This window comes from Oryx dammah, unplaced genomic scaffold (genome assembly GCF_014754425.2).
Source record: "Oryx dammah isolate SB20612 unplaced genomic scaffold, SCBI_Odam_1.1 HiC_scaffold_11, whole genome shotgun sequence".
NCBI classification, from domain to species: Eukaryota; Metazoa; Chordata; class Mammalia; order Artiodactyla; family Bovidae; genus Oryx; species Oryx dammah.
In genome coordinates, this window is record NW_024070195.1 from 25,562,183 (window position 1) to 25,586,245 (window position 24,063).

The window sequence follows — 24,063 nt, forward strand, 5'->3', positions numbered from 1 at the left end:
AATGATTAATTAGAAAAATGAAAATATCTATAACATATAACTCCAGGGAGGCCTGGTGTGCTGCAGTCCATGGGGTCTGCTGCAAAGAGTCAGACACAACTGAGTGACTGAACTGGACTGAACTGATTATGATTTAATGTTAATTATAGACAGATATTCAGATACTAGATGGAATAGATGATTTTTTGCTTGCATATATTTAGAATATTTCTGGAAGGATAACCAGAAAGGGCTAACAATGACTGCCTTCTCAGAGGTACACTTGATAACTCTGTGTTTGGGTTGGGGAAATAGATGATAAATTTTCTACTATAATGATTCTTTGTTCCAAATTTTTGCTATGAACGTGTATCAGTTATTCAAAATAAGTTAAATTTTAAAACAAACCAAGAAAAGCATGAAGAAAAATAAAGGAGAATATGACCATTTAATGGTTTCTGTGGACAGGTTTCAGTGAAATGACTCTCAATTTGGATCTTAGGACTGTCAGAGATGTAACACAGGATGTCACAAAAACATTCAAGCTGATGATGCCAAATTAGCAGCTAGGGTATGTGTCTAGAATTCAGACCATGTCAATCCTCCCTGCCCATTTCATATCCTATCCTTTAGGGCAAGGCCTTTTCCTCATTGACCTCTCATCTTCTCATGTGCTAAGTCAGAACGTAGTGTTTGCCTTTCATTGACATATTACCTCCTAAGTCTACATGGATCAAATCAATGTTTTATTATTTTGAAAGTACCTTATAGAAAGACAACTTTGTTGAAAATTATATTTGAATCTGGGCAGTCTGTCCTATGCTCTTGTACTGATATGACTTCAAAACTACATATATCTATATTCCTCTCACTTGTGGGAAATTATTACACTGTAGATCAGCTTGAAATAGTTGTGAATCCAAAGTTACTGTATGAAGTTGAGAAGAAAGGCTTTAGCTAGAAATAAATTTATCAAACTAGCAGCCCAGACACTCAGGACAAGAGGAAAGATAGCTAAGTGACCACAGAGGATTCTTTTTTAATCACATGCCTAGCTCTTGGCGCAGCGGAGGTGTCCTTGGCAGCATAAAGTGGTTACTTCACCAAAGAGTAACCAAATATGGAATGGTGCTTTTTAAAAAAAATTACAGAAGTTGTACTTCAACAGTGTGGATCAAACCATTAAATACTTTCCTTTCCAGCTAATAAGGCAGCGTCACTTGTCTCTGGCAGACTAAGTCACTAAGTCTGGTCTAGAAAACAACTTACTTAGAAGAGCAATAAATGTACAAAATACCAAAGCAATAAACTCTACCAGCCCTTTGTACAGTCTAAAGAAAGAATAGGAGTTGGACAGAAAGTAGTTTAACAAATAAATAAATAAAGATATCATTATCTGGAACAGGAGAGCTGTTGTCAATTTCCCAAACAAGATATAGATTTGGAGTTACTTTAATCTAAATATCAGTAAGATATATTTTTACTAAAATGTTTTTTTTTTTCAGTAAATATAAATGTACCAAAATAGTTATTAATAAGAAAAGTGGGATGAGTTTCTCTGTGCTCAGTTGTTCAGTCCAGTCCAACTCTTTGTGACCCCATGGACTGTGGCCCACCAGGCTCCTCTGTCCATGGAATTTTCCAGGCAAGAATATTTGAGTGGATTGCAGTTTCCTACTCCAGGGGACCTTCCTGACCCAGGGATCAAACCCGTATCTTTTGTGTCTCATGCATTGGCAGGCAGATTTCTGATCACTGTGCCGTCTGGGAAGCCCAAGTTTTTCTGTAGATGTGTACAAGTGATTATAAAGTTAAGTAATTAAAGTATGTTTGTACAGCTACAAAAAAAAAGACAGTTGTGAAATAAAATTGACTGCACTGAATTATATTAAGATTAATGAGATTGAAAATTTTATTTACTGTATTTTTAGGAAGGGGTTAGTCTTGTCAGAAAATTTTAAGACAGGAAACAGAAGCTTTCATGTTATAGGTTGTGTTCTCCACTTTTTCATGGCACAGAAGGAGCCACTTTACACCCCTGTAGTCAATCCTGGTCTGTCAGATAAAGGGCAGTAGCTCATGGGGACAGGAAGTCAGTGGGGTATGAGAGGTCAGGAGACAAGTATTTTGAGAGACTTTTGAGATGTGCTTGATCATCATGTCACCTAGAGGAGGAGTGGAAATGAAAGCAGCATGGTGATGAAGAAATGCACTGAGGAAATTCTAGTGTGAGATTTTAGGTAAAGATGATATTTGAAAAGAATTTTACATCATACTTCTTGGTGTTAGAAATATAATTCAAATTTGATATTCCTCAAAAGACTAAAATAAAGGTTTGAACTGAGTTTTAATTATATGCAGGGAAATTTACTTGTGGTTATTTAAAAGAATTCTATACTGGGGACTACTTTCAAGGCAGAACAAGTTATCCTACTATGCATAATAAAAAGGAAATTTTTTTAATTCAATGGAGTGAGGAAAATGTGCTAAAAATGGCACTGTCAATTGCTTTGTTGTAGGTGAACAAACACACAGATGGTATTCAGTTTACTTCAGTTCAGTTGCTCAGTCATGTCCGACTCTTTGTGACCCCATGAGTCTCAGCACGCCAGGCCTCCCTGTCCATCACCAACTCCTGGAGTTTACCCAAACTCATGTCCATCGAGTCGGTGATGCCATCCAGCCATCTCATTCTCTGTCATCCCCTTCTCCTCCTGCCCCCAATCCCTCCCAACATCAGGGTCTTTTCCAATGAGTCAACTCTTTGCATGAGGTGCCCAAAGTATTGGAGTTTCAGCTTCAGCATCAGTCCTTCCAACGAACACCCAGGACTGATCTCCTTTACGATGGACTGGTTGGATCTCCTTGCAGGCCAAGGGACTCTCAAGAGTCTTCTCCAACACCACAGTTCAAAAGCATCAATTCTTCGGTGCTCAGCTTTCTTCACAGTCCAACTCTCACATCCATACATGACCACTGGAAAAACCATAGCTTTGACTAGATGGACCTTTGTTGGCAAAGTAATGTCTGTGCTTTTTAATATGCTCTCTAGGTTGGTCATAATTTTCCTTCCAAGGAGTAAGCATCTTTTTATTTCATGGCTGCAATCACCATCTGCAGTGATTTTGGCGCCACCCCAAAATAAAATCTGCCACCATTTCCAATGTTTCCCCATCTATTTCCCATGAAGTGATGAGACCGGATGCCATGATCTTCGTTTTCTGAATGTTGAGCTTTAAGCCAACTTTTTCACTCTCCTGTTTCACTTTCATCAAGAGGCTCTTTAGTTCCTCTTCCCTTTCTGCCATAAGAGTGGTGTCATCTGCATATCTGAAGTTATTGATATTTCTCCCAGCAATCTTGATTCTAGCTTGTGCTTCTTCCAGCCCAGCATTTCTCATGATGTATTCTGCATATACATTAAATAAGCAGGGTGACAATATACAGCCTTGACGTACTCCTTTTCCTATTTGGAACCAGTCTGTTGTTCCATGTCCAGTTCTAATTGTTGCTTCCTGGCCTGCATACAGGTTTCTCAAGAGGCAGGTCAGGTGGTCTGGTATTCCCATTTCTTTCAGAATTTTCCACAGTTTATAGTGATCCACACAGTCAAAGTCTTTGGCATAGTCAATAAAGCAGAAATGATATTAAGATGGATTAAAAGTTCAAATGAGAAATAATAAGGAACTCAAAATATATAAAAATATGTATAAATTAATATTTATTTTCTTTAAAGTAGTAGGATGCTTTTAAATAACAAAAAAGAAACTATAGAGAAAATAATGTTCAACTGTATGTTTAAAGCTTCTTATTTCTACATTCAAAAGTTGAAATCTGAAAGAGTGGATATATGTATACATATGACTGGTTCACTTTTCTATACAGCAGAAAACAAACACAACACTGTAAAATAACTACAGTCCAATAAAAATTAATTAAAAATAGTTTCTGAGAAAAAGAAGTCATCATAAATATGACCACAAGTTATATGAAAAATCAGGAATTACTATGTGAAACACATATCAATCATTAAGTTTACTAGTTGTTTTTTAATAAGTATTTAAACCATAATGGAAAAGAATATGAACAATTACATATGTATATATGTGTGTGTCTGTGTGTGTGTGTGTATGTATAACTGAATCACTCTGCTGCTGCTGCTGTTGCTAAGTCGCGTCAGTCGTGTCCGACTCTGTGCGACCCCATAGACGGCAGCCCACCAGGCTCCCCTGTCCCTGGGATCCTCCAGGCAAGAACACTGGAGTGGGTTGCCATTACCTTCTCCAATGCATGAAAGTGAAAAGTGAAAGTGAAGTCACTGAGTCGTGTCCAACTCTTAGCGACCCCATGGACTGCAGCCTACCAGGCTCCTCCATCCATGGGATTTTCCAGGCAAGGGTACTGGAGTGGGTTGCCATTTCCTTCTCCGAATCACTCTGCAGTACAGCAGAAACAACACAATATTATAAATTAACTATACTTCAGTAAAATAATTCTTTTTGAAGTGCTTAAGATGCAGTATGTAAAACTTAAATGAGCAAGCAAAGCTGCATTTATTTTCAGCCACTGTCATAAATTAATTCAAACTCAGCAGTTTAAAGAATACCCATTTATTATCTAGTGTTCTTGGTCAGAAGTGCATTCCAGTCTCTCTGCTTAAGGTCTCACCATACTGAAGTCACAAACTGAGATTGCAGTTCTCATCTAGAGGGTAAGGTCCTCTCCCAAACTTGCTGGATGTTGGTATAATTCATTCCTACCCATTCACTTGTTGCCTCTGTTCTGAAATTCCAAACTTTCTTCTGTTATCATTTTCTTTCTGTTTGGAAAACTTCCCTTAGCCATTGTTTAAGGGTAGATTTACTACCAAAAACATTTTCTTAGTTTTCTCTTGTCTAGAAATGTCTTTATTTCCCCTTAATTCCTGAAGGATAGTCTTGTCAGATACAGAAAAATTCATGATTGACAGTTCTTTACTTTCAACACTTGCAAAACATTGTGTCACATCTGTCTGGGCATTGTGGCTTCAGGAGACAAATCCATGGTCATCTGTCATAAAATTTGATGTTCCTTTATCATAATGTATCATTTTTCTCTGACAGATTTTAAGACTTTTTTCCCTTTAATTTCAGGATTTTAATAATCCATGTCTCTTGGTGTGAATTTCTTTAGGTATAACCTATTTGAGTTTTGTTCAGATTCTTGAATCTGTAGGATTCTTACATCTTTATTAAGATGGATTAAAAATTTGGGGATTCTTTAGCCATTATTTCTTTGACTACTTTTCAACAATACTCCCTTTTCCTTCTCCTGGGCTCCGATAATTAAAATGTTAGATATTCTGTTATTAATCCATAAGTCTCAGAGTCTCTTTATATTTTTGTTTGTTTTCTCTTTATTGCTCAAATTGAGTAAATTCTATTAATCTGTCCTCAAGTTCACTGATTTTCTTCTCTGTTGTCTCCAGTCTACTATTGAATCTTTCTGACAATTATTTTATTTATTTTTTAGTTCTGTGATTTCTACTTGGCTCTTTTTTTTTATAACTTTTACTTCTTTATTTAAATTTTCTATTATTTTCATTTGTTTTGAGATAACTTATAATTGCTAATCAAAGCACTTTGTGATGGATGTTTTAAATTTCTTCTCAGACACTTTCAACATCTGACCTGTCTTGGTATCAGTTGATTGTTATTTCTCATTCAAGGGTCTCTTCCTGATTCTTGGTATGACAAGAGCAATATTTTATTATATCCTGGACATTTGGGCTATTATGTTAGGAAACTCTGGATCCTGTTCAAATATCTTATTTTAGCTGGTGGTCACCCAATTCTAAAGGAAAACAACCCTGAATACTCATTGGAAGGACTGATGCTGAAACTGAAGCTCCAATACTTTGGCCTCCTGATGCAGAGAGTCAACTCATTGAAAAAGACCCTCATGCTGGGAAAGATTGAAGGCAAAAGAAGAAGTGGGTGGCAGAGGATGAGATGGTTAGATGGCATCACCGACTAAATGGGTGTGAATTTGAGCAAACTCTGGGAGATGGTGGAAGACAGAGGAGCCTGGCGTGCTGCAGTTCATGGAGTCGCAAAGAGTCAGACATGACTTAATGACTGAACAACAACAACTTGATCTTCATGGCATGGTAAGCTTCTTTTATTCAAAGCTTCACTGTCTCAAAGCTGTCTACTAGTTCTCTCTCATAATGAGTAATATTGATTCTCTGGTGTTGATTTGTGGAAGAAATAAGCACAAGATAGAGTCTCTGGTAAATAATGTCCACAGGTCTGGATCACTCTAAGAGTTGAGGAATCTGTCTCCAATAGGTATGGATGTGTCAGTTTGGACTATATTAAGACTATATTAAGAGATCCCTTGCATGTCACAACACCTAGAGTTTGGCTGTAATTCAGGTGAACTCTGATTTTTTTTATCAGGAGACTGATGGCAGTTGGAGTGTGTTGGGGGTGGATAACTGGGGTGAGTGGGTTCAATAGACATGAACTTGGGCAAACTTCAGGAGATGGTGAGGGATAGGAAGACTGGTGTGCCGCAGTCTATGGTATTGCAAAGAGTCTGACATGATTTGGAGACAGAACAACAGCAACACTCTTCTTGATCTTGGCACTTGTTCCTGGCCTAATTTTCAAGCTGTGGTTCTAAAAACAGTTTTGTTTTAGGATCCCCTTTTGTGCTATTCTGGTCTGTTTTATTTATGTTATACCATTGGGACTTCCATTCAGACCAAGCCTGTGTCATCCATAGTGGCAGAAAGCACTTCCAGGACCAACCAACCAGTGCTGCTAGGTGGAGGATGGGCAAAGGTATTTCTTGGCTGCCACTAACAGAATTCCCCTGGGTCAGCTCAATATTTAGAGAATTCTGTATGCACTATGGAAGCAAAGAGAAAGACAGTTAATCTACATATGGAGGCATTGGGCTTCCCTGGTAGCTCAGCTGGTAAAGAATCCGCCTGCAATGCAGGAGACTCCGGTTCGACTCCTAGGTCAGGAAGATCCCCTGGAGAAGGCATAGGCTACCCACTCCAGCATTCCTGGGCTTCCCTAGTGGCTCAGCTGGTAAAGAAGCTGCCTGCAATGTGGGAGACCTGGGTTCGATCCCTGGATTGGGAAGATTCCCTGGAGGAGAGCATGACAATCAACTCCAGTATTCTTGTCTGGAGAATCCCCATGGACAAGAGGAGCCTGGTAGGCTACAGTCCATAGAGTCCAGACATGACTGAGAGATTAAGCACAGCACAGCATGGAGGCAGGGGAAAGGGGAGATGGGAGGTGACCAACTCAAGGGAGAGTTCTTGGGAGTTGTAATCCAGAAAATCCTGTTGGGACACCATATCAGTGATGGCCTCATCTGTCCATGAAGTTTCTTTGAAATTCCCACCCCTCTTGTCAGGAGTAGGCTTACACACATGTGAAAAGACTCTGATTTAATACTGTCCCTCCTTTCATAGACAGATCCCTCTGGTCCACTCTAAGTGGAAGGTGCATCAGAACTAGGGGATTTCCCAGTCCCTTCCAGGCCTCTTAGTACAAAGTCTTCATCTAGCAACTGAGGTGTCATCAAAGGGGATTTTTCTGATTGGCCACAACCTGACCTGGCAGAGTATGGTTTGGGTGTCTTCAAAGTTCCTTCTCAGCTCAGCCCTCATCATTGCTCTGCAACTCAGAACAGCCACTGCTGAGTCCACCTTGAGAAGAGGATGGTCCTGAACAGAGCTCTGATTCTGGGGGCCCTCGCCCTGACCACCATGATGAGCCCCAGTGGAGGTGAAGACATTGTGGGTGAGTGCACAGTTGAGGGATGTAGAGATTAGAATTGGGGAACAGGGAATCAGAGGGAAAATCAAGAAAAATTGGCCTAGAAATAGTAGAGACCCTCACACCTTTCTCCATATTCAGTCAGTTAGTTCAGTCGCTCAGTTGTGTCTGACTCTTTGCAACCCTATAGATTGCAGCACGCCAGGCTTCCCTGTCCATCACCAACTCCCGGACCCTGCTCAAACTCATATCCATCGAGTCGGTGATGCCATCCAACCATCTCATCCTCTGTCAGCCCCTTCTCCTCCTGCCTTTAATCTTGCCCAGCATTAGGGTCTTTTCCAATGAGTCAGTTCTTCACATCAGGTGGCCAAAGTATTGGAGCTTCAGCTTTAGCATCAGTCCTTCCAGTGAATGTTCAGGACTGATTTCCTTTAGGATTGACTGGTTTGATCTCCTTGCAGTCCAAGGGACTCTTGAGAGTCTTCTCAGTATTAGGCAAATCTAAAAATTACAGTTGTTCCTCCTTCAGGAAACCAGAGTCCAGACACACTCTCTTTCTTACCGGTGCTGTTGCAGAGTTCACCAAGGTCGTCACTCAGTTTCTGATACTGGAGCCAGTGAATGTGTCCTGGAGGGCCCTAAGGCAATCAGTTCATTTTTGATTGCCTCAAAGATTAGTGATGCTTCCACAAGTAGACATCTTGTTACCAAAAATTCCATAAACTATCACTCCCAAATTTATCTGAACAACTTTGGAAGCCTTTTACATATTTCTTCTAAAGTTTTTCTTGGGGTGAATAGTTCCATGAATTATGAATACTGTGTGGATATGAAGAAGGTTGACTTTTTCTTAGTCTCAGATCTAAGACTGGCATTTCCATGCTGGCATCTGGCACAGGGGGCAGATGAGCAAGCCCAGTCAAGTACCTTTATATAAAGCACTTTGCCACACGGTCATCACGTTATCTCAGTTACTTCATATATGTCACCTCACAAATAAAGTTGTGTAGGAATGCTTTCTAAGTAATTAAGATACACAAATGTCAAAGATTACTCTATTTTTTAGTATTACCATTATAAGTGTAGCTTTGATTTTTTTTCTTTAACAAAGTAAAAAATCTTCCTTATTTTTATTTTAAAATTGAGAACTTTATGATAAAAAAGAACTTGCTGAATTAAATTGTATTGTTTTCAAATTGTCAGTCCAAATTACCTGTTCTTCACCCCATCTATAGAAGTCCTTCAAGGAGAATGGGCAAGCACAGGTTATTTATTTGGTCCCTTAGGCCCCTCTGCCTTTGCTGTCCCCCTCTTTCTATCCTCTGTTCATACATTTCTTCATCTTCCTTTCCTTCCAAGATCCATCCCTTGCCTACATCTCTATTGCTTATGTTCAAGAAGAGTGAGTTTGTAAAACCAAAGTAGAATGGCCAGATAATTCAAAAGGAAGAGAAAAGGAGGTTACTCTAATCTTCAGCAACTTTATTAGCCATGGCTGCTCCCTTTCTAATTTTGTGTGATAGCAAGTTTCACCTGCTTCTCCAGAGCACTTCCACATTTTCTTTCTTCAACATCACACCAGAGTGTCCTGGTCAAGCTCAACTTACCCATTAGGCACAGTGGGCACAGTGCCAAGGGCCTGAATGCTTATAAGGCCCCATGAAAATACTTTATTATTTTAATTAGAAAAAGTGAAAATTTATGGTAGAAGAAAATGTTTTAATTTTAATTTAGCCTGCATTATTTTTGTCTTTATACCAATATGGTCATAAAATATGACCTTTAGTATTTTTATGGAGGTGAGCCCACCTGAGCAACAGTGCTTAAGGCTCACAAGTCATAATGCTTCCCTGGTCACTGCTGATTCTGACCATCATATATCTCTGCTACCTCTGTGTCTTTAAGTCTTCCCCAAAGTTTCTTTGATCCTCAAGAATAGTAATTGACATTTTGTATATAATTTTTAGCACATAGCAAGCTAAGTTTTGGGGGGTTCAAAAATGAAAAGACATGCTATCTGCCTCATTCGGGGTGCTAAGATTAGTCATGCTAAGAAAATGGTGTACAAAAGCAGGAGTATTGCTGAGCAGGGCAATGGACCCAGCTGAGGCTGAAGCTATAAAAGTGATTGGTTCCAGGTGGCACAGCAGTGTGATGTGGTTCACTGTGGGCAACTCAGGACAAGTACCAGATGAAAAGGAATAATTGCATATATTCATGTTTGAAAAGGAGTCAAGAATATTCATTACAAGGATAAAGAAGTTTTGTTAGAAAGCCTTTAATTATAACTGATCCAGAAAGGGGGTAAGGATGAGCAATAGACTAACTTGAAAGCAGGACATTGGAATGGGGAGATTGGAGATTCTAATGCAATTTTTAAAAATGTGTAATGAGAGAACTTGGTTAAAATAGTTGATAACTAAGTAGAAACTTCAGGAATGAGCTAGAGGTGTCCAAAAAAATTTTTAAAGATCATTTCATTCCAGGGGTGAAAAACAGACCCCTGAAAAGACCAGGGAACATGAAAGGAAAATCTTATTTGGTGTGATAGACAGATGAGGTCAGATGAGGGCATAGGATTTACCTATCACAGAACTGATCAGTACACAGCACTTGGTCCTTTTCTCACCAGACTCCCATTACTCAACAGACTCCTTGTTGACAGAGACCATGCCTGATTGATGTTTTATTCTTTGTCTCTCCCAATGTCTGAAACCCTGTTGATATTCATGAAATGAGGAAGCTGGGAAAGAGAAAATATTAAAAGACTAATATGTGTCCGGACAAAATTGTCCAGATTTTGGCAGAGTCAAACTGAGTTGGTTGCCATTCTGCTTTAGCATCCTCAGAAAAGTACATTGTCCATTTGAAGAAAAGGGCTATAATTCACTCTGAGTCTTCAACAAGTATGTATTGAATAAGAAAAAGAAGTTTCATTACCTCCTTAAAGAAAAAAAATGGTCTTCCCTGATGGCTCAAATGGTAAAGAATTCACCTGCAATGCTGGAGACCTGGGTTTGATCCCTGGGTTGGGAAGATCCCCTGGAGAAGGAAATGGCTATACACTACAATATTCTTGCCTGGAGAATTCCACCGACAGAGGAACCCGGCAGGCTAAAGTCAATGGGGTTGCAAAAAGTCGGACACAACTGAGTGACTTTCACTTTAAAGAAAAAAAATAGGGGAAGGAAATGTTAGAAATACAAAATAAAACTTCCATTTTTTTTAATTTCAGAAAGAATCAGGCATTCTTCTTTAAGAATCACTACAGTTAACAAGATGGACACCTTAGAAGCATTGTTTATTCTTTATATGCTTTGTTATATTGCCACTGTCCTTGTTATACTGTTTCTTATACGTTATAAAAGAGGATATTCTTTTAAACTAGTAAAATCATGTGGGCTTTTCCTTGGTTAAAAAAAAAAGAAAGAAGGAATCCCTGTGCAGAAAATGTTCTGCTCTGAGTCAGCCCTGAGGGGAGAAGAATCACAATGAATGTATTATAATCTGATGAAAAATTAAGTGAGAGAAAAAACTTTTGAAGAAGAGGAAAGAAAGCTAATACCAGGATAATTCATTCATTCCCTTCTTTCTTCTTTCTTTCCATTATATTCTTTATTACAGACCTACAATGTGCCAGGCACTGAGCTGGGCAGGCAGGAAATAGCAGTAAACAAAGCTTGTGAAATCCTGCCCTTGTGCGCATACGAAAGTGAGAGTGCAAGCAGCTCAGTCGTGTCCGACTCTGCGACCCCGTGGGCTGTAGTCCATGGGATTCTCCAGGCCAGCATACTGGAGTGGGTCGCCTTTCCCTTCAGGGGGTCTTCCCAACCCAGGGACTGAACCCAGGTCTCCTGCATTGCAGACGGATTCTTTACCCGCCAAGCCACAGAGGAAGCCCAAGAATCACATGTGTTACAGTGCAAAAGCAGCCGGGATTCTAACAGGACGCTACCAACACTGAGGGGGAAGGAAGCCGATACTGGGAATTTTGCTTAGAGACTGTGCTAAAGATGAACCCCACAGTCTTTGAAAGTTAGTCTCTTCTGTTACTTTGTTTAATATGGTCTTTTCTTTCCCTCTGTTTTCCACCTTTCTGCTCCTCACCCTCACTTATCAGCTGATCATGTTGGCTCCTATGGCACAACTATCTACCAATCTCATGGTCCCTCTGGCCAGTTCACCCAGGAATTTGATGGAGACGAGCTATTTTATGTGGACCTGGAGAAGAAAGAGACTGTCTGGCGGCTGCCTATGTTTAGCCAGTTTGCAGGTTTTGACCCTCAAGGTGCACTGAGTAACATAGCTACAGCGAAACACAACTTGGGTATGATGACTAAATGGCACAACTCTACCCCAGTTATCAACGGTAAGTGTCCACCATTCTACTTCTCTTTACTGAATCTATTCTTTCATATCAGGCTTCACTCCCTTCTTCTCTAAGGAGGGATATCCTTCACCACTCTATGAAACTTTTCCAAGAGTCCCCAGGTGTCATAGTAATTATTGACCACTCATCCTCTGCCATCTCAAAGATCATGTATTTCCATGTAATATAAGGACCCTTATTCCCATAACATATTCCTTGAATCCCTCAAGGAGGAGTCCCACAGACCTCCCTCCTTAACAAGCATGACCACAGACAGCACAGGGATAAAGCGTGGGCAGAGCATAGCATCTCCCAGCAGAAGGCAAACAAGAGCTCCTCCTCTGTCAGACTGGGAAACATTGGTGGGAGGGCTCCCCCAGGAGGCAGCGCAGAATCAGGGCTGAGCTACTCCCATTTCACATCTGTGCTGTTTCCTCACCGTAGAGGTTCCTGAGGTGACTGTGTTTTCCAAGTCTCCTGTGATGCTGGGTCAGCCCAACACCCTCATCTGTCACGTGGACAACATTTTCCCCCCTGTGATCAACATCACGTGGCTGAAGAACGGGCATGCAGTCACGGAGGGTGTTTATGAGACCAGCTTCCTCCCCAAGGATGATGATTCCTTCTTCAGGTTTGGTTATCTCACCTTCCTCCCTTCTGATGATGACGTTTATGACTGCAAAGTGGAGCACTGGGGCCTGGAGGAGCCACTTCTGAAACACTGGGGTATGTACGAGTTCCACCCCTTTCGGCACTCTCTCTTTTTCTACCAAGTACAAAACACTGAGTTTTGGTCCCTCAGTCTCACAGTCCAAAGCTTGTTTTCCACACTTCAAGGCTTCTAAAATTATAGAAACCTTCATTCTCTTCCCTAAGCCTGGTGCCCTGAGTTTTTGTAGCATGAACACCACACCTCCTGCCCACCCTCATACACAGGCACATGAACCAACACTCAGTATTCTGACTTTCATAACGTCACTGTTGCAGAGCCTGAGATTCCAGCCCCTATGTCAGAGCTGACGGAGACTGTGGTCTGTGCCCTGGGGTTGACCGTGGGCCTCGTGGGCATCGTGGTGGGCACCATCTTCATCATCCAAGGCCTGCGCTCAGGTGGGGCCTCCAGACACCAGGGTCCCTTGTGAGTCGCACCCCAGAAGGGAAGGTAAGGATTCATATTTGTCAATGCCTCAGACACACTTCAGGAGAAAGCGAAGCGGTAAGAAGTTGTAGACACAGACGTGGTTGGAAAGTTGTGGGAGAATTGGGAACCAGCATGACTACGGCACAGAAGCTCCCCAGGACTCATCAGTCTCATGCCTTTCCTGTTGCAGGTGCTCTGCCCACCTATGAGAGCAGAAGAGTGGACGTGCTAGGCGACCTAGAACTATTTTCTGGCCAAGTTCATCATATACTCTCTCTCCCCCTACACTCTGCCCCTACTCTCTCTCCCCCTACACTCTGCCCCTCCTCTCTTCTCTGGGACTTAAGATGCTGTATCATCTCAGAGCTCACATATACCTCAGAGTTCTCCCCCGACTTTCTGATGTTTTTTTGGTTCTCAATAGTTGCCTACCATGAGATCACTGGGGTATTCCACCCAGCTACCTATTCCCTAGTGACCCCGACTCCATATCACCATGGAAGCAATAAACTTCCCTTTAATAGAAATTTTTCCTGTCTTTCATCTCAGGGCTAACCAACATCATGTTCTCTTATGCTTTAGGCCCCTTCGTTTCATTTCTCAGATCATGTTTCAGGCTAAAAAACATAAGAGCAACTTGTATAAAGTCACAATATTTCAGTATGTTCACTATGGTTAATATTTCTCTCTTCCTACTGTTTCCACTCTTGGCTCTTGGCACTGCCATCCACCCCTTAATTCAGGCATCAGTGAAAGTAATATATACCTTTTTCCCTTGGTAAAGATTTTTTATAGCAGAAATACAAAAACCAAGATAGAAGTCTGTACTCATCTGTTTGTTTTGTTTGTTTGTTTTTTTTTTTTTTTTTGGCTGCACTGTCCAGCTTCTGAGATCTTAGTTCCCCAAACTGGGATTGAACTCAGAACCACAGCAAAGAAAACTGGGTCATAAACACTGGCATGCCAGGAAATTCCCAATTCTGTACCCATTTTAATACGGCTTTATAAAGCTATGACAAAAAAATTAGAGAAAAGAATTTTGAACTCAAAAGTATCAAAAGTCAAATTTTGGGTATCAAATGTCAAAATTTGTTTCCAATACTTTAATTTTGTGAGGACTGCATTATAACAGCAAAAGCATTATCTCCTCTCCTCACCCTTAGGGGATAAGAATTCTCTAGATATAGAAAGACTGAAAGTCCGTTAGGAGAGGATTAGAGTAAGATAATAATGTGGTTATTTGAGGACCAAAAACTTGTCCTTACTTAGGTTTAGTAACCCTAATGGGAGAGGGGATGGAGTAGAACTCACAGACATACTTAGGTTCCCTAGAACACAGGTGTAGTTTGTCTCACCTGCTAGATGAATTCCTGCTATATAAGCACACAGACTTTCCTGACGTGGCCTGTGAGGAACGGGAGAGTGAATATGACTGCAGAATGTCTCCAGGCAGATAAGCCTAAGCCAGGCACGCTGGATTCCTGTGCATCCCTGTTTGCCCTGGAAATAGCAAAACATCCCAATATCCCCAGCCCTCTGCCCATGACCCTCCTGGCTAAGGAAAGCATGAATCTATGAGAGAGAAATCCCAGGAGGGACAACATCACTGAGGTAATGTAGCAGCACTTATGAGTGCGATGTTCTCCTCTAGATTCACTGTCTCCAGTGGAAATCCGTGTGGAGGAAGTGGATCAACAGATGGATCCTCTGGCTTTCCTGAGTGTGTCCAAATGTCACTCGAGAGTGTGTGTGACTTGACTTGGAGTCATTGTGCCTTTGAGAATGTTCTAGGCACATTGTCTCAGACTTTCCACTCTGCAATTATTGAGTCTATACATTGCATCTTGGAAGGTATTATGGAACAGCTATGAAATGTATGAGACTGTCCCTGCCCATGCCTGCATCAGGGAGCTCAAAATATAATTGGGAAAAAAGACACAATATTAACACAATATCGTACAGCTTAGTTTGGTGCAAAGAAACCTAAATCCAGGTTCAGGACTCAGCACTTTATACCTAGTATTTATATTTTATAACCCTGGCTAAAGTATCTAACATTTCCAAGCTGTAGTTTTTTCATCCATTATATGGGGTGTTGATATGTTTCTTGTAGGCCTAGTGACAGAATTCGAATAATCTTGTTACATAGGAAGTGTCTTACACATAGTATACAAGTATATAAGAAAAACATTGCTAGTTATATTCACAATTAGTTTATTAAAAAGAATAGATCAAATCATATAGAAAGCACTTTTTCTGGGCCTTTTAATGTTTTAAGAGATTTGTTTTATTGATTTAAGAGACTCCATACATGGAGTACAGATTAATTTTTTTGTATATTAGTTGGACAATTATTTTTTTCCAGAATGAGAGAAGCTGAGATTGAGTTAGACTGAGAGGATAAGTAGGGTCCAGTTGTCAATGACCTATCATTGGTGAAGGGGTTGCTAAGAGAACTCTTCAGGAAAATTGTAACCTTTGATTTTGGATTTGTTACTCTCTAACAAAAAATATGTTCCCCTCTCCCATGACCTATAATTTTTAGTCAAGCTATGTTACATGTAAATGGATATTTATGCATGTTTACTTGGAGAAGGAGTAGGGAAGATTCAAGGAGAAAAAGCTAGCTGTGAGGTAGAAATAAAAAAATAATTTAAAATGCAGAGTAGGAATTAGTAAATGCAGGAAATCTGAACCAGAGGTGATCAAGAAAATGTAGGTAACAGAGCACAGAGGATTTTTAGGGAACTGAAACTACTCTGATAACTGTAGTAGGAGATACATATCATACATTTGTCCAGTCCTATAGAATACATATCAAGAGTGAGCCCTAAAGTAAACGATGAACTTTGGATGATAATGATGTGTCAATGTAAATTCATCTAGTGTAAAAAAAAATGTAGGGGATGTTGATAGTAGCACAGGATATGCTTAACGGAGCAACAGTATGTGAGAAATCTCTTCACCTTCTGCTTAACTTTGCTGTGAACCTAAAACTTCTCTAAAATAGAGTGTATATATTTTTAGATTATTTACTTTTATTTTAGCTTATAAATTTTAAAATTGGGGTATAATTGCTTTGCAATGTTGTGTTAGTGTCTGCTGTACAACAAAGTGAATCAGCTATCAGTTCAGTTCAGTCGCTCAGTCGTGTCCGACTCTTTGTGACCCCATGAATCGCAGCACGCCAGGCCTCCCTGTCCATTACCATCTCCCAGAGTTCACTCAGACTCACGTCCATCGAGTCCGTGATGCCATCCAGCCATCTCATCCTCTGTCATCCCCTTCTCCTCCTGCCCCCAATCCCTCCCAGCATCAGAGTCTTTTCCAATGAGTCAACTCTTCGCATGAGGTGGCCAAAGTACTGTAGCTTCAGCTTTAGCATCATTCCTTCCAAAAAAATCCCAGGGTTGATCTCCTTCAGAATGGACTGGTTGGATCTCCTTGCAGTCCAAGGGACTTTCAAGAGTTCTCCAACACCACAGTTCAAAAGCATCAATTCTTCGGTGCTCAGCCTTCTTCCCTCCCTCTTGGACTTCCTGCCCACCCCACCCCCATCCCACCCATCTAGGTCATCACAGAGCACCAAGCTCAGCTCCCTGAGCTGTACAGCATGTTCCCATTAGCCAGTTATTTCACACATGGTAGTGAACATGTGTCAATGTTACTCTTTGAATTCATCCCCCCTCCCCTCCCCTCAGACTCCATATCCACTCGTCTGTTTCTCTACATCTGTGTCTCTGTCTCTGCTTTGTAAATAAGATTGTCTAAATCAACTTTTTCAGATGCCATGTATATGCGTCGATATACTACATATATTTTTAAGTGAAAGAAAATATCAGCAATTATCTTAAACATATATAATTAAATTTTCAGTATAAAAAATATAGATCACCTGCCTATGAACAAATGTACTAAGAAGAATTTTGGCAACATGATTTTGAGTAAGAAAATTTAAGTATCAATGATTCATAAGGTAAGAACTCAGCATAGCATAATAATACACTCCAGGTCTACCTGTGCTGTTGCAAAAGGAAAACTTCATTCTTTTTTATGCTGAGTAATATTCCATTATATATATATATGTGTGCACACATACCACATCTTCTTTAACCATTAATCTGTTGAGTACTTAGTTTGCTTCCATATCTTAGCTATCATAAGTAATGCTATTGTGAACATTGGGGAATATATACCTTTTTGAATTAGCTTTTTTTCTTTTCTTCAGATATATACCCTGGAGTGAATCTGCTTGATACTTTAAATGAAGTATAACCCTATAAAAATTTCAAATCACTATTCTGTACACCTGAAACTAATATAACATTGTAAACAACAATCAAAAAATAAATACATTTTTTAAAATAAAAACAAATAAAATTGTGTGTTATATAACAAAAAGTTTATGGGACTAGAAATAATTGATATATAAAACAAAATTCAGTTCAGTTCAGTTCTGTCGCTCAGTCACCTCTGACTCTGCGACCCCATGAATTGCAGCACGCCAGGCCTCCCTGTCCATCACCAACTCCAGTTCACTCAAACTCATGTCCATCGAGTCAGTGATGCCATCCAGCCATCTCATCCTCGGTCGTCCCCTTCTCCTCCTGCCCCCAATCCCTCCCAGCATCAGTCTTTTCCAATGAGTCAACTCTTCGCATAAGGTGGCCAAAGTATTGGAGTTTCAGTGTTAGCATCAGTCCTTCCAAAGAACACCCAGGACTGATCTCCTTTAGGATGGACTGGTTGGATGTACTTGCAGTCCAAGGTCCTCTCAAGAGTCTTCTCCAACACCACAGTTCAAAAGCATCAATTCTTCAGCACTCAGCTTTCTTCACAGTCCAACTGTCACATCCATACATGACCACTGGAAAAATCATAGCCTTGACTCTATGGACCTTTGTTGGCAAAGTAATGTCTCTGCTTTTTAATATGCTGTCTAGGTTGGTCATAACTTTCCTTCCAAGGAGTAAGCGTCTTTTAATTTCATGGCTGCAATCACCATCTGCAGTGATTTTGGAGCCCAAAAAAATAAAGTCTGACACTGTTTCCACTGTTTCCCCATCTACTTCCCATGAAATGATGGGATCAGATGCCATGATCTTAGTTTACTGAATGTTGAGCTTTAAGCCAACCTTTTCACTCTCCACTTTCACTTTCATCAAGGGGCTCTTTAGCTCCTCTTCACTTTCTGCCACAAAGGTGGTGTCATCTGCATATCTGAGGTCGGTCACTTGCTGCGACGGACGGCGCAGAAGCGAGTCCGAGAGGCACTCCCCCTCGCCCGAGATCAGGGGCGGCGGCCAAGAGGAGCTACCCCACATCTGAGGTCAGGGGCAGCCGCCTAGAGGAACAACCCCAGGTCCAAGGAGCAGGGGGCCGAGAGGAGCTACTCCACGTTCAAGGTCAGGAGGGGCAGCCGTGAGGAGATAGCCCTTGTCCAAGGTAAGAGAAACCCAAGTAAGATGATAGGTGTTGCAAGAGGGCATCAGAGGGCAGACACACTGAAACCATAATCACAGAAAACTAGTCAATCTAATCACACGGACTACAGCCTTGTCTAACCCAATGAAACTAAGCCATGTCATGTGGGGCACCGAAGATGGGAGGGTCATGGTGGAGAGGTCTGACAGAATGTGGTCCACTGGAGAAGGGAATGGCAAACCACTTCAGTATTCTTGCCTTGAGAACCCCATGAACAGTATGAAAACAAAATTAGAATTAATTAATTGAAATTATTTTGCTATGAATAACTAATGAAGGTATAATATAATTAGCTTAGTGTAAACTAGTAAGAATTGATGCCTTTGAACTGTGGTGTTGGAGAAGACTCTTGAGAGTCCCTTGGACTGCAAGGAGATCCAACCAGTCCATCCGAAAGGAAATCAGTCCTGAGTGTTCATTGGAAGGACTGATGCTGAAGCTGAAGCTCCAATACTTTGGCCACCTGATTAGAAGAGCTGACTCATTTGAAAAGACCCTGATGCTGGGCAAGATTGAAGGCAGGAGGAGAAGGGGATGACAGAGGATGAGATGGTTGGATGGCATCACCAACTTGATGGACATGAGTTTGAGTAAACTCTGGGAGTTGGTGATGGATAGGGAGGCCTGGCATGCTGCAGTCCATGGGGTCGCAAAGAGTCGGACACAACTGAGCGACTGAACTGAACTGAACCTAATAAGCTTACAATATTTTAAAATATATCTCATATTCTGAATCAGAAATAAATAATAAATAATACAAACTTTAAAAGTTTAATTCTAAAATATAAAGGCTTTGTTAATATCTAATATAGTGCTATTTAAAAGTTACATAATTGAAAAATCACATTTCTTCAGCACATAATCTGAAAGGAAAAATAATGAACAGAGAAACTTGCACATGTAAAACTAAACTGAAGAACCATATAAACCAAATGCTAGGCTTTTTTGGATTCATATTCAAACTAAACAACTATTTAAAAAATTCCTGTGAGACAATCAGAAAAAATGAACAGTGACTGTATTAAGCAATTATTTACCTAACTTTAGGTATGGCAATGGCATTGTTTTTATATTTCCAGGGTTATTATATTTTAGATTTTCATAGTAAAATATTTAGAAATGAAATGACATAATATCTAAGATTATTTTAGAAATAATGCAGTAGGCATGTAATATTAAGTGGGTGAATTTACAGAATTGTCCATGAATTGGTCTTTGTTAAAACTGGACTATTGATACATGGTACCGTTCTCCCTACTACTGTATATAGTTGAAATTTTCTGTAATACAATGGTCTTTTTAAGTATTCAGGAATGCCCAAAGAAGAAGTAAGCAGAGAAACATTCTATTTGAAGTTATGCTGCTTTTTAAGGTTTTCCTAATTTTTATTGCAGTTAGGAAACCCAGAGAGTTCAAATCCTGCTCTAGAGCACAGAACCTCTCAGATATGTAACCCTAAAGAGTGAGCATGCCACAAGGAACAACAGAAAAGGAAAGCAAAGTTAATGCTCACTTATTATTAGCTGAACTAAGCCCCAGACTTTATTGATATGATTATTAGTTCAATCTATAATGCACAAATGCTCTGTGACACATACCATACTACATTCCAAGTGTATCTTTAAATAGATTTATTTATTTATTTATTTATTTTTGGCTGCACTGGGTCTTCGTTGCAGCACACAGACTCTCTAGTTTTGGAGAGCAGGAGCTGCTCTCTAGTTGTGGTGTGCCAGCTTCTCATTGTGGTGGCTTCTCTTGTCATGGAGCATGGACTCTAGGGCTCATGGCCTTCAGCAGCTGCAGCACGCCGCCTCAGTAGTTGCGGCATACAGGCTTAGCTGCCCTGTAGCAAGTGCAATTCTCTGCACAGGGATCAAATCAGTGTCTCCTGCGCTGGCAGGTGGACTCTCTACCACTGGACCTCCAGGAAAGTCTCCCAAGTGTATTAATGTCATATGAAAAGAGACACATTCATTGTCTTTGAAGAATTTACAGTCCAGTAGGAGGAAATATACACATATGGAATAATTTCACAAATATATAATTATAAATGCTAAGGAAAATAGAAATGCAATATGTTAAAGAATTACACAGAAACCAAGTATAATTTGGCAGAGTTTAGAGAAGACTTAAATAAGTGAGATGAAATAATATGGTTTATAGTAAGTGAAGGACAAGGTTAAGGAGGGCAGAGCACATGTTTGAGAAAATTTTGCAGTACAAAAGAGATTATAAAAATAAAATTATCATAGACTTAGTAAAAAAAAGTTTATGTAAGAGCAAGAAAGTTATTTAAATTCTTTCTAATTAGAATCCTAATGAAAATAAATTGTATTTTTAAAAATAATAATGAAAGGTTAAAAAATGGAAAATGTAATAGAAAGATTGAAAATTAAATCAACAAAATCTCCCTGAAAAAGAAGACAAAGAAATGTAATATATGGTACAAAGGATAAGACACAGAGACTCGACCTCAGAATATCAAGTAACAGAGAGAAAGAGAAACATGAAGGAGGGAAATTATGAAAGCAAGTAAATGAAAATTTTCCAGTTATGAATGACCTAATTTTTTACATAGAATGAGGACTTTCATATATTTAGCAAAATTAATGAAAAAAAACTCATCACTACATACATTTTAAATTTTTTAAGTCATTTTAAACTTCTTCATTGATCACTACCTTGTGGCAAAAAGGATAGCATAATTCAATGAAGCCATGAGCCATGTCTTGTATGGCCACCCAAGATGAACAGGTGATAGCAGATAGTTCTGATAAAACGTGATCCACTGGAGGAGGTAATAGCATACTACTCCAGTATACTTGCTGTGAGAACCTCATGAACTGTATAAACAGGCAAAAAGATATGACACCAAAAGATGACCCCCACCCCCTCCCCAGGTCAGAAGGTGTCCAATATGCTACTGGGGAAGAGCAGAGGACAACTACTAATAGCTCAGAAAGAATGAAGCGGCTGGGCCAAAGCAGAAGCCACACAGCTGTGGATGTGTCTGGCGATGAAAGTGAAATCTGATGCTGTAAAGAACAGTATTGCATAGGAACCTGGAATGCTAGGTTAGGTAAACTGGAGGTGGTCAGGCAGGAGATGGCAAGAGTAAACATCAACATCTTAGGAATCAGTGAACTGAAATGGACAGGAATGGGTGAATTTAACTCAGATGACCATTATATCTACTACTGTGGCCAAGAATCCCAGAGAAGAAATGGAGTAGCCATCATAATCAACAGGAGTCCAAAATGCAGTACTTGGGTGCAACCTCAAAAACAACAGAATGATCTTGTTTCATTTCTAAGGTAAACAATTCAACATCACAATAATACAAGTCTATGCTCCAACCACAGATGCTGAAGAAGCTGAAGCTGATCAGTTCTGTGAAGACTAGAAGACCTGCTAGAACTAACACCAAAATAATATGTACTATTCACCACAGGGGATTAGAATGCAAAAGTAAGAAGTCAAGAGATACCTGGAGTAACAAGCAAGTTTGGCCTTGGAGTCCCAAATGAAGCAGGGCAAAGCTAACAGAATTCTGCCAAGAGAATGCACTGTTCATAGCAAACACCCTTTTTCAACAATACAAGAGAAGACTCTATGCATGGACATCACCAAATGATCAATACCAAAATCAGATTGATTATATTCTTTGTAGTTGAAGATGGAGAAGCTGTATACAGTCGGCTTCAGTTCATCAGCTCAGTTCCTCATAGAAAAATTCATGATTAAACTAAAGAAAGTGGGGAAAACCACTAGGCCAGTCAGGTACAACTTAAATCAAATCCCCTATGAATATACAATGGAGGTGATGAATAGATTCAAGGGGTTAGATCTAGTAAACAGAATGCCTAAAGAACTATGGACAGAGTTTCATAATATTGTACAAGAGACAGTGAACAAAACCATTTCAAAGAAAAAGAAATGCAAGAAGGGAAAGTGCTTGTCTGGGGAGGCTTTATAAATAGCTCCTATAAATAAACAGAGGAAAGAAGAGAAGCAAAAAGCAAGGGAGAAAAGGAAAGGTACACCCAACTAAATGCAAAGTTCCAGAGAATAGCAAGGAGAGACAAGAAAGTGTTCTTCAATAAACAATGCAAAGAAATACAGGAAAACAACAGAGATCTCTTCAAGAAAACTGGAAATATCAAAGGAACATTTCATCCAAAGATAGGCACAATGAAACGGTAAAGACCTAATAGAACCTGAAGAGATCAAGAATAGATTGCAAGAATACACAGAAGAACTGTACAAAAAAGACCTTAATGATCTGGATAACAGCAATGGTGTGGTCACTCACCACACCAGAGCCAGACATTCTGGAGTGGTGAAGTCAACTGGGCCTTAGGAAGCACTGCTGCCAGTAAAGCTAGTGGAGGTGATGGAATTCCAGCAGAGCTATTTAAAACCCTAAAAAATTATGCTATTAAAGTGCTGCACTCAATACATAAACAAATTTGGAAAACCCAGCAGTGGCCACAGGGCTGGAAAATGTCAATCCTCATCCCAATTCCCAAGAAGGGCAGTACTAAAGAATGTTCAAGCCACCAGACAATTGCATTCATTTCCAAAACTAGTAAGGTTATACTCAAAATCCAGCAAGCTAGGCTTCAGCAGTATGTGAACTGAGAACTTCCAGATGTTCAAGCTGGGTTTAGAAAAGGCAGAGAAACCAGAAATCAAATTGCCAACATTCACTGGATCTTAGAGAAAACAAGGAAATTTCAGAAAAGCATCTACCCCTGTTTCATTGACTGTGCTAAAGCCTTTGACTGTGTGGAACATAACAAACTGTGGAAAACTCTTAAAGAGATGGGAATACCAGACCATCTTACCTGTCTCCTGAGAAACCACTATGCAGGTCAAGAAGCAGCATTTATAACCTTGTATGGAACAACTGGCGGGTTCAGGATTGAGAAAAGTGTATGACAAGGTTGTTTATTGTCACCCTGTTTATTCAATTTATATGCAGAGCACATCGTGTGAAAAGTTGGGTTGGGTAAGTTACAGGCTGGAATCAAGATTGTCCCAAGAAATATCAACAACCTCTGATATGTGGATGACACCACTCTAATGGTAGAAAGTGAAGAGGAACTAAAGAGCCTCTTGATGAGGATGAAGGAGAGTGAAAAAGCTGGCCTAAAACTCAATATTAAAAAAAACTAAGATCATGGCATCTGGTCCAATCACTTCATGGCAAGTAAAAGGGGGAAAGGTGGAAGCAGATTTCCTCTTCTTGGGCTCTAAAATCACTGTGGATGGTGACTGCAGCCATGAAATTAGAAGACGAT

General features: G+C 40.0%; 2 protein-coding genes across 3 annotated transcripts in view; one reads left to right on the plus strand and one right to left on the minus strand.

Annotated features, from left to right (window-relative positions):
• The window catches only part of LOC120870618 (boLa class II histocompatibility antigen, DQB*0101 beta chain), a 65,805-nt gene that overhangs the window by 26,018 nt on the left and 15,724 nt on the right, over positions 1–24,063 (minus strand). The gene's annotated exons all lie outside the window — the stretch shown is intronic.
• Positions 7,630–17,669, plus strand: LOC120870620 (HLA class II histocompatibility antigen, DQ alpha 2 chain-like). Of its 2 annotated transcripts, none has more exons than XM_040250396.1 (5): positions 7,630–7,784; positions 11,884–12,132; positions 12,577–12,858; positions 13,120–13,294; positions 13,464–13,568. In XM_040250396.1, exons 1-4 carry the CDS (start codon positions 7,703–7,705, stop codon positions 13,272–13,274), a joined length of 768 nt encoding a protein of 255 aa, XP_040106330.1. In that variant the 5' UTR covers positions 7,630–7,702; the 3' UTR covers positions 13,275–13,294; positions 13,464–13,568. The 2 variants fall into 2 exon arrangements, with proteins under 2 accessions (XP_040106330.1, XP_040106331.1); XM_040250397.1 differs by lacking the exon at positions 13,464–13,568 and adding an exon at positions 17,502–17,669 and having other exon boundaries at positions 7,638–7,784.

Excerpts from the sequence above, each read along its gene's own strand:
- LOC120870620 (XM_040250396.1), top strand. The coding sequence starts at position 7,703 with ATGGTCCTGAACAGAGCTCTGATTCTGGGGGCCCTCGCCCTGACCACC. Across the intron at positions 7,785-11,883 it reads TGGAGGTGAAGACATTGTGG|CTGATCATGTTGGCTCCTAT; the intron begins GTGAGTGCACAG and ends CTCACTTATCAG. Across the intron at positions 12,859-13,119 it reads GCCACTTCTGAAACACTGGG|AGCCTGAGATTCCAGCCCCT; the intron begins GTATGTACGAGT and ends TCACTGTTGCAG.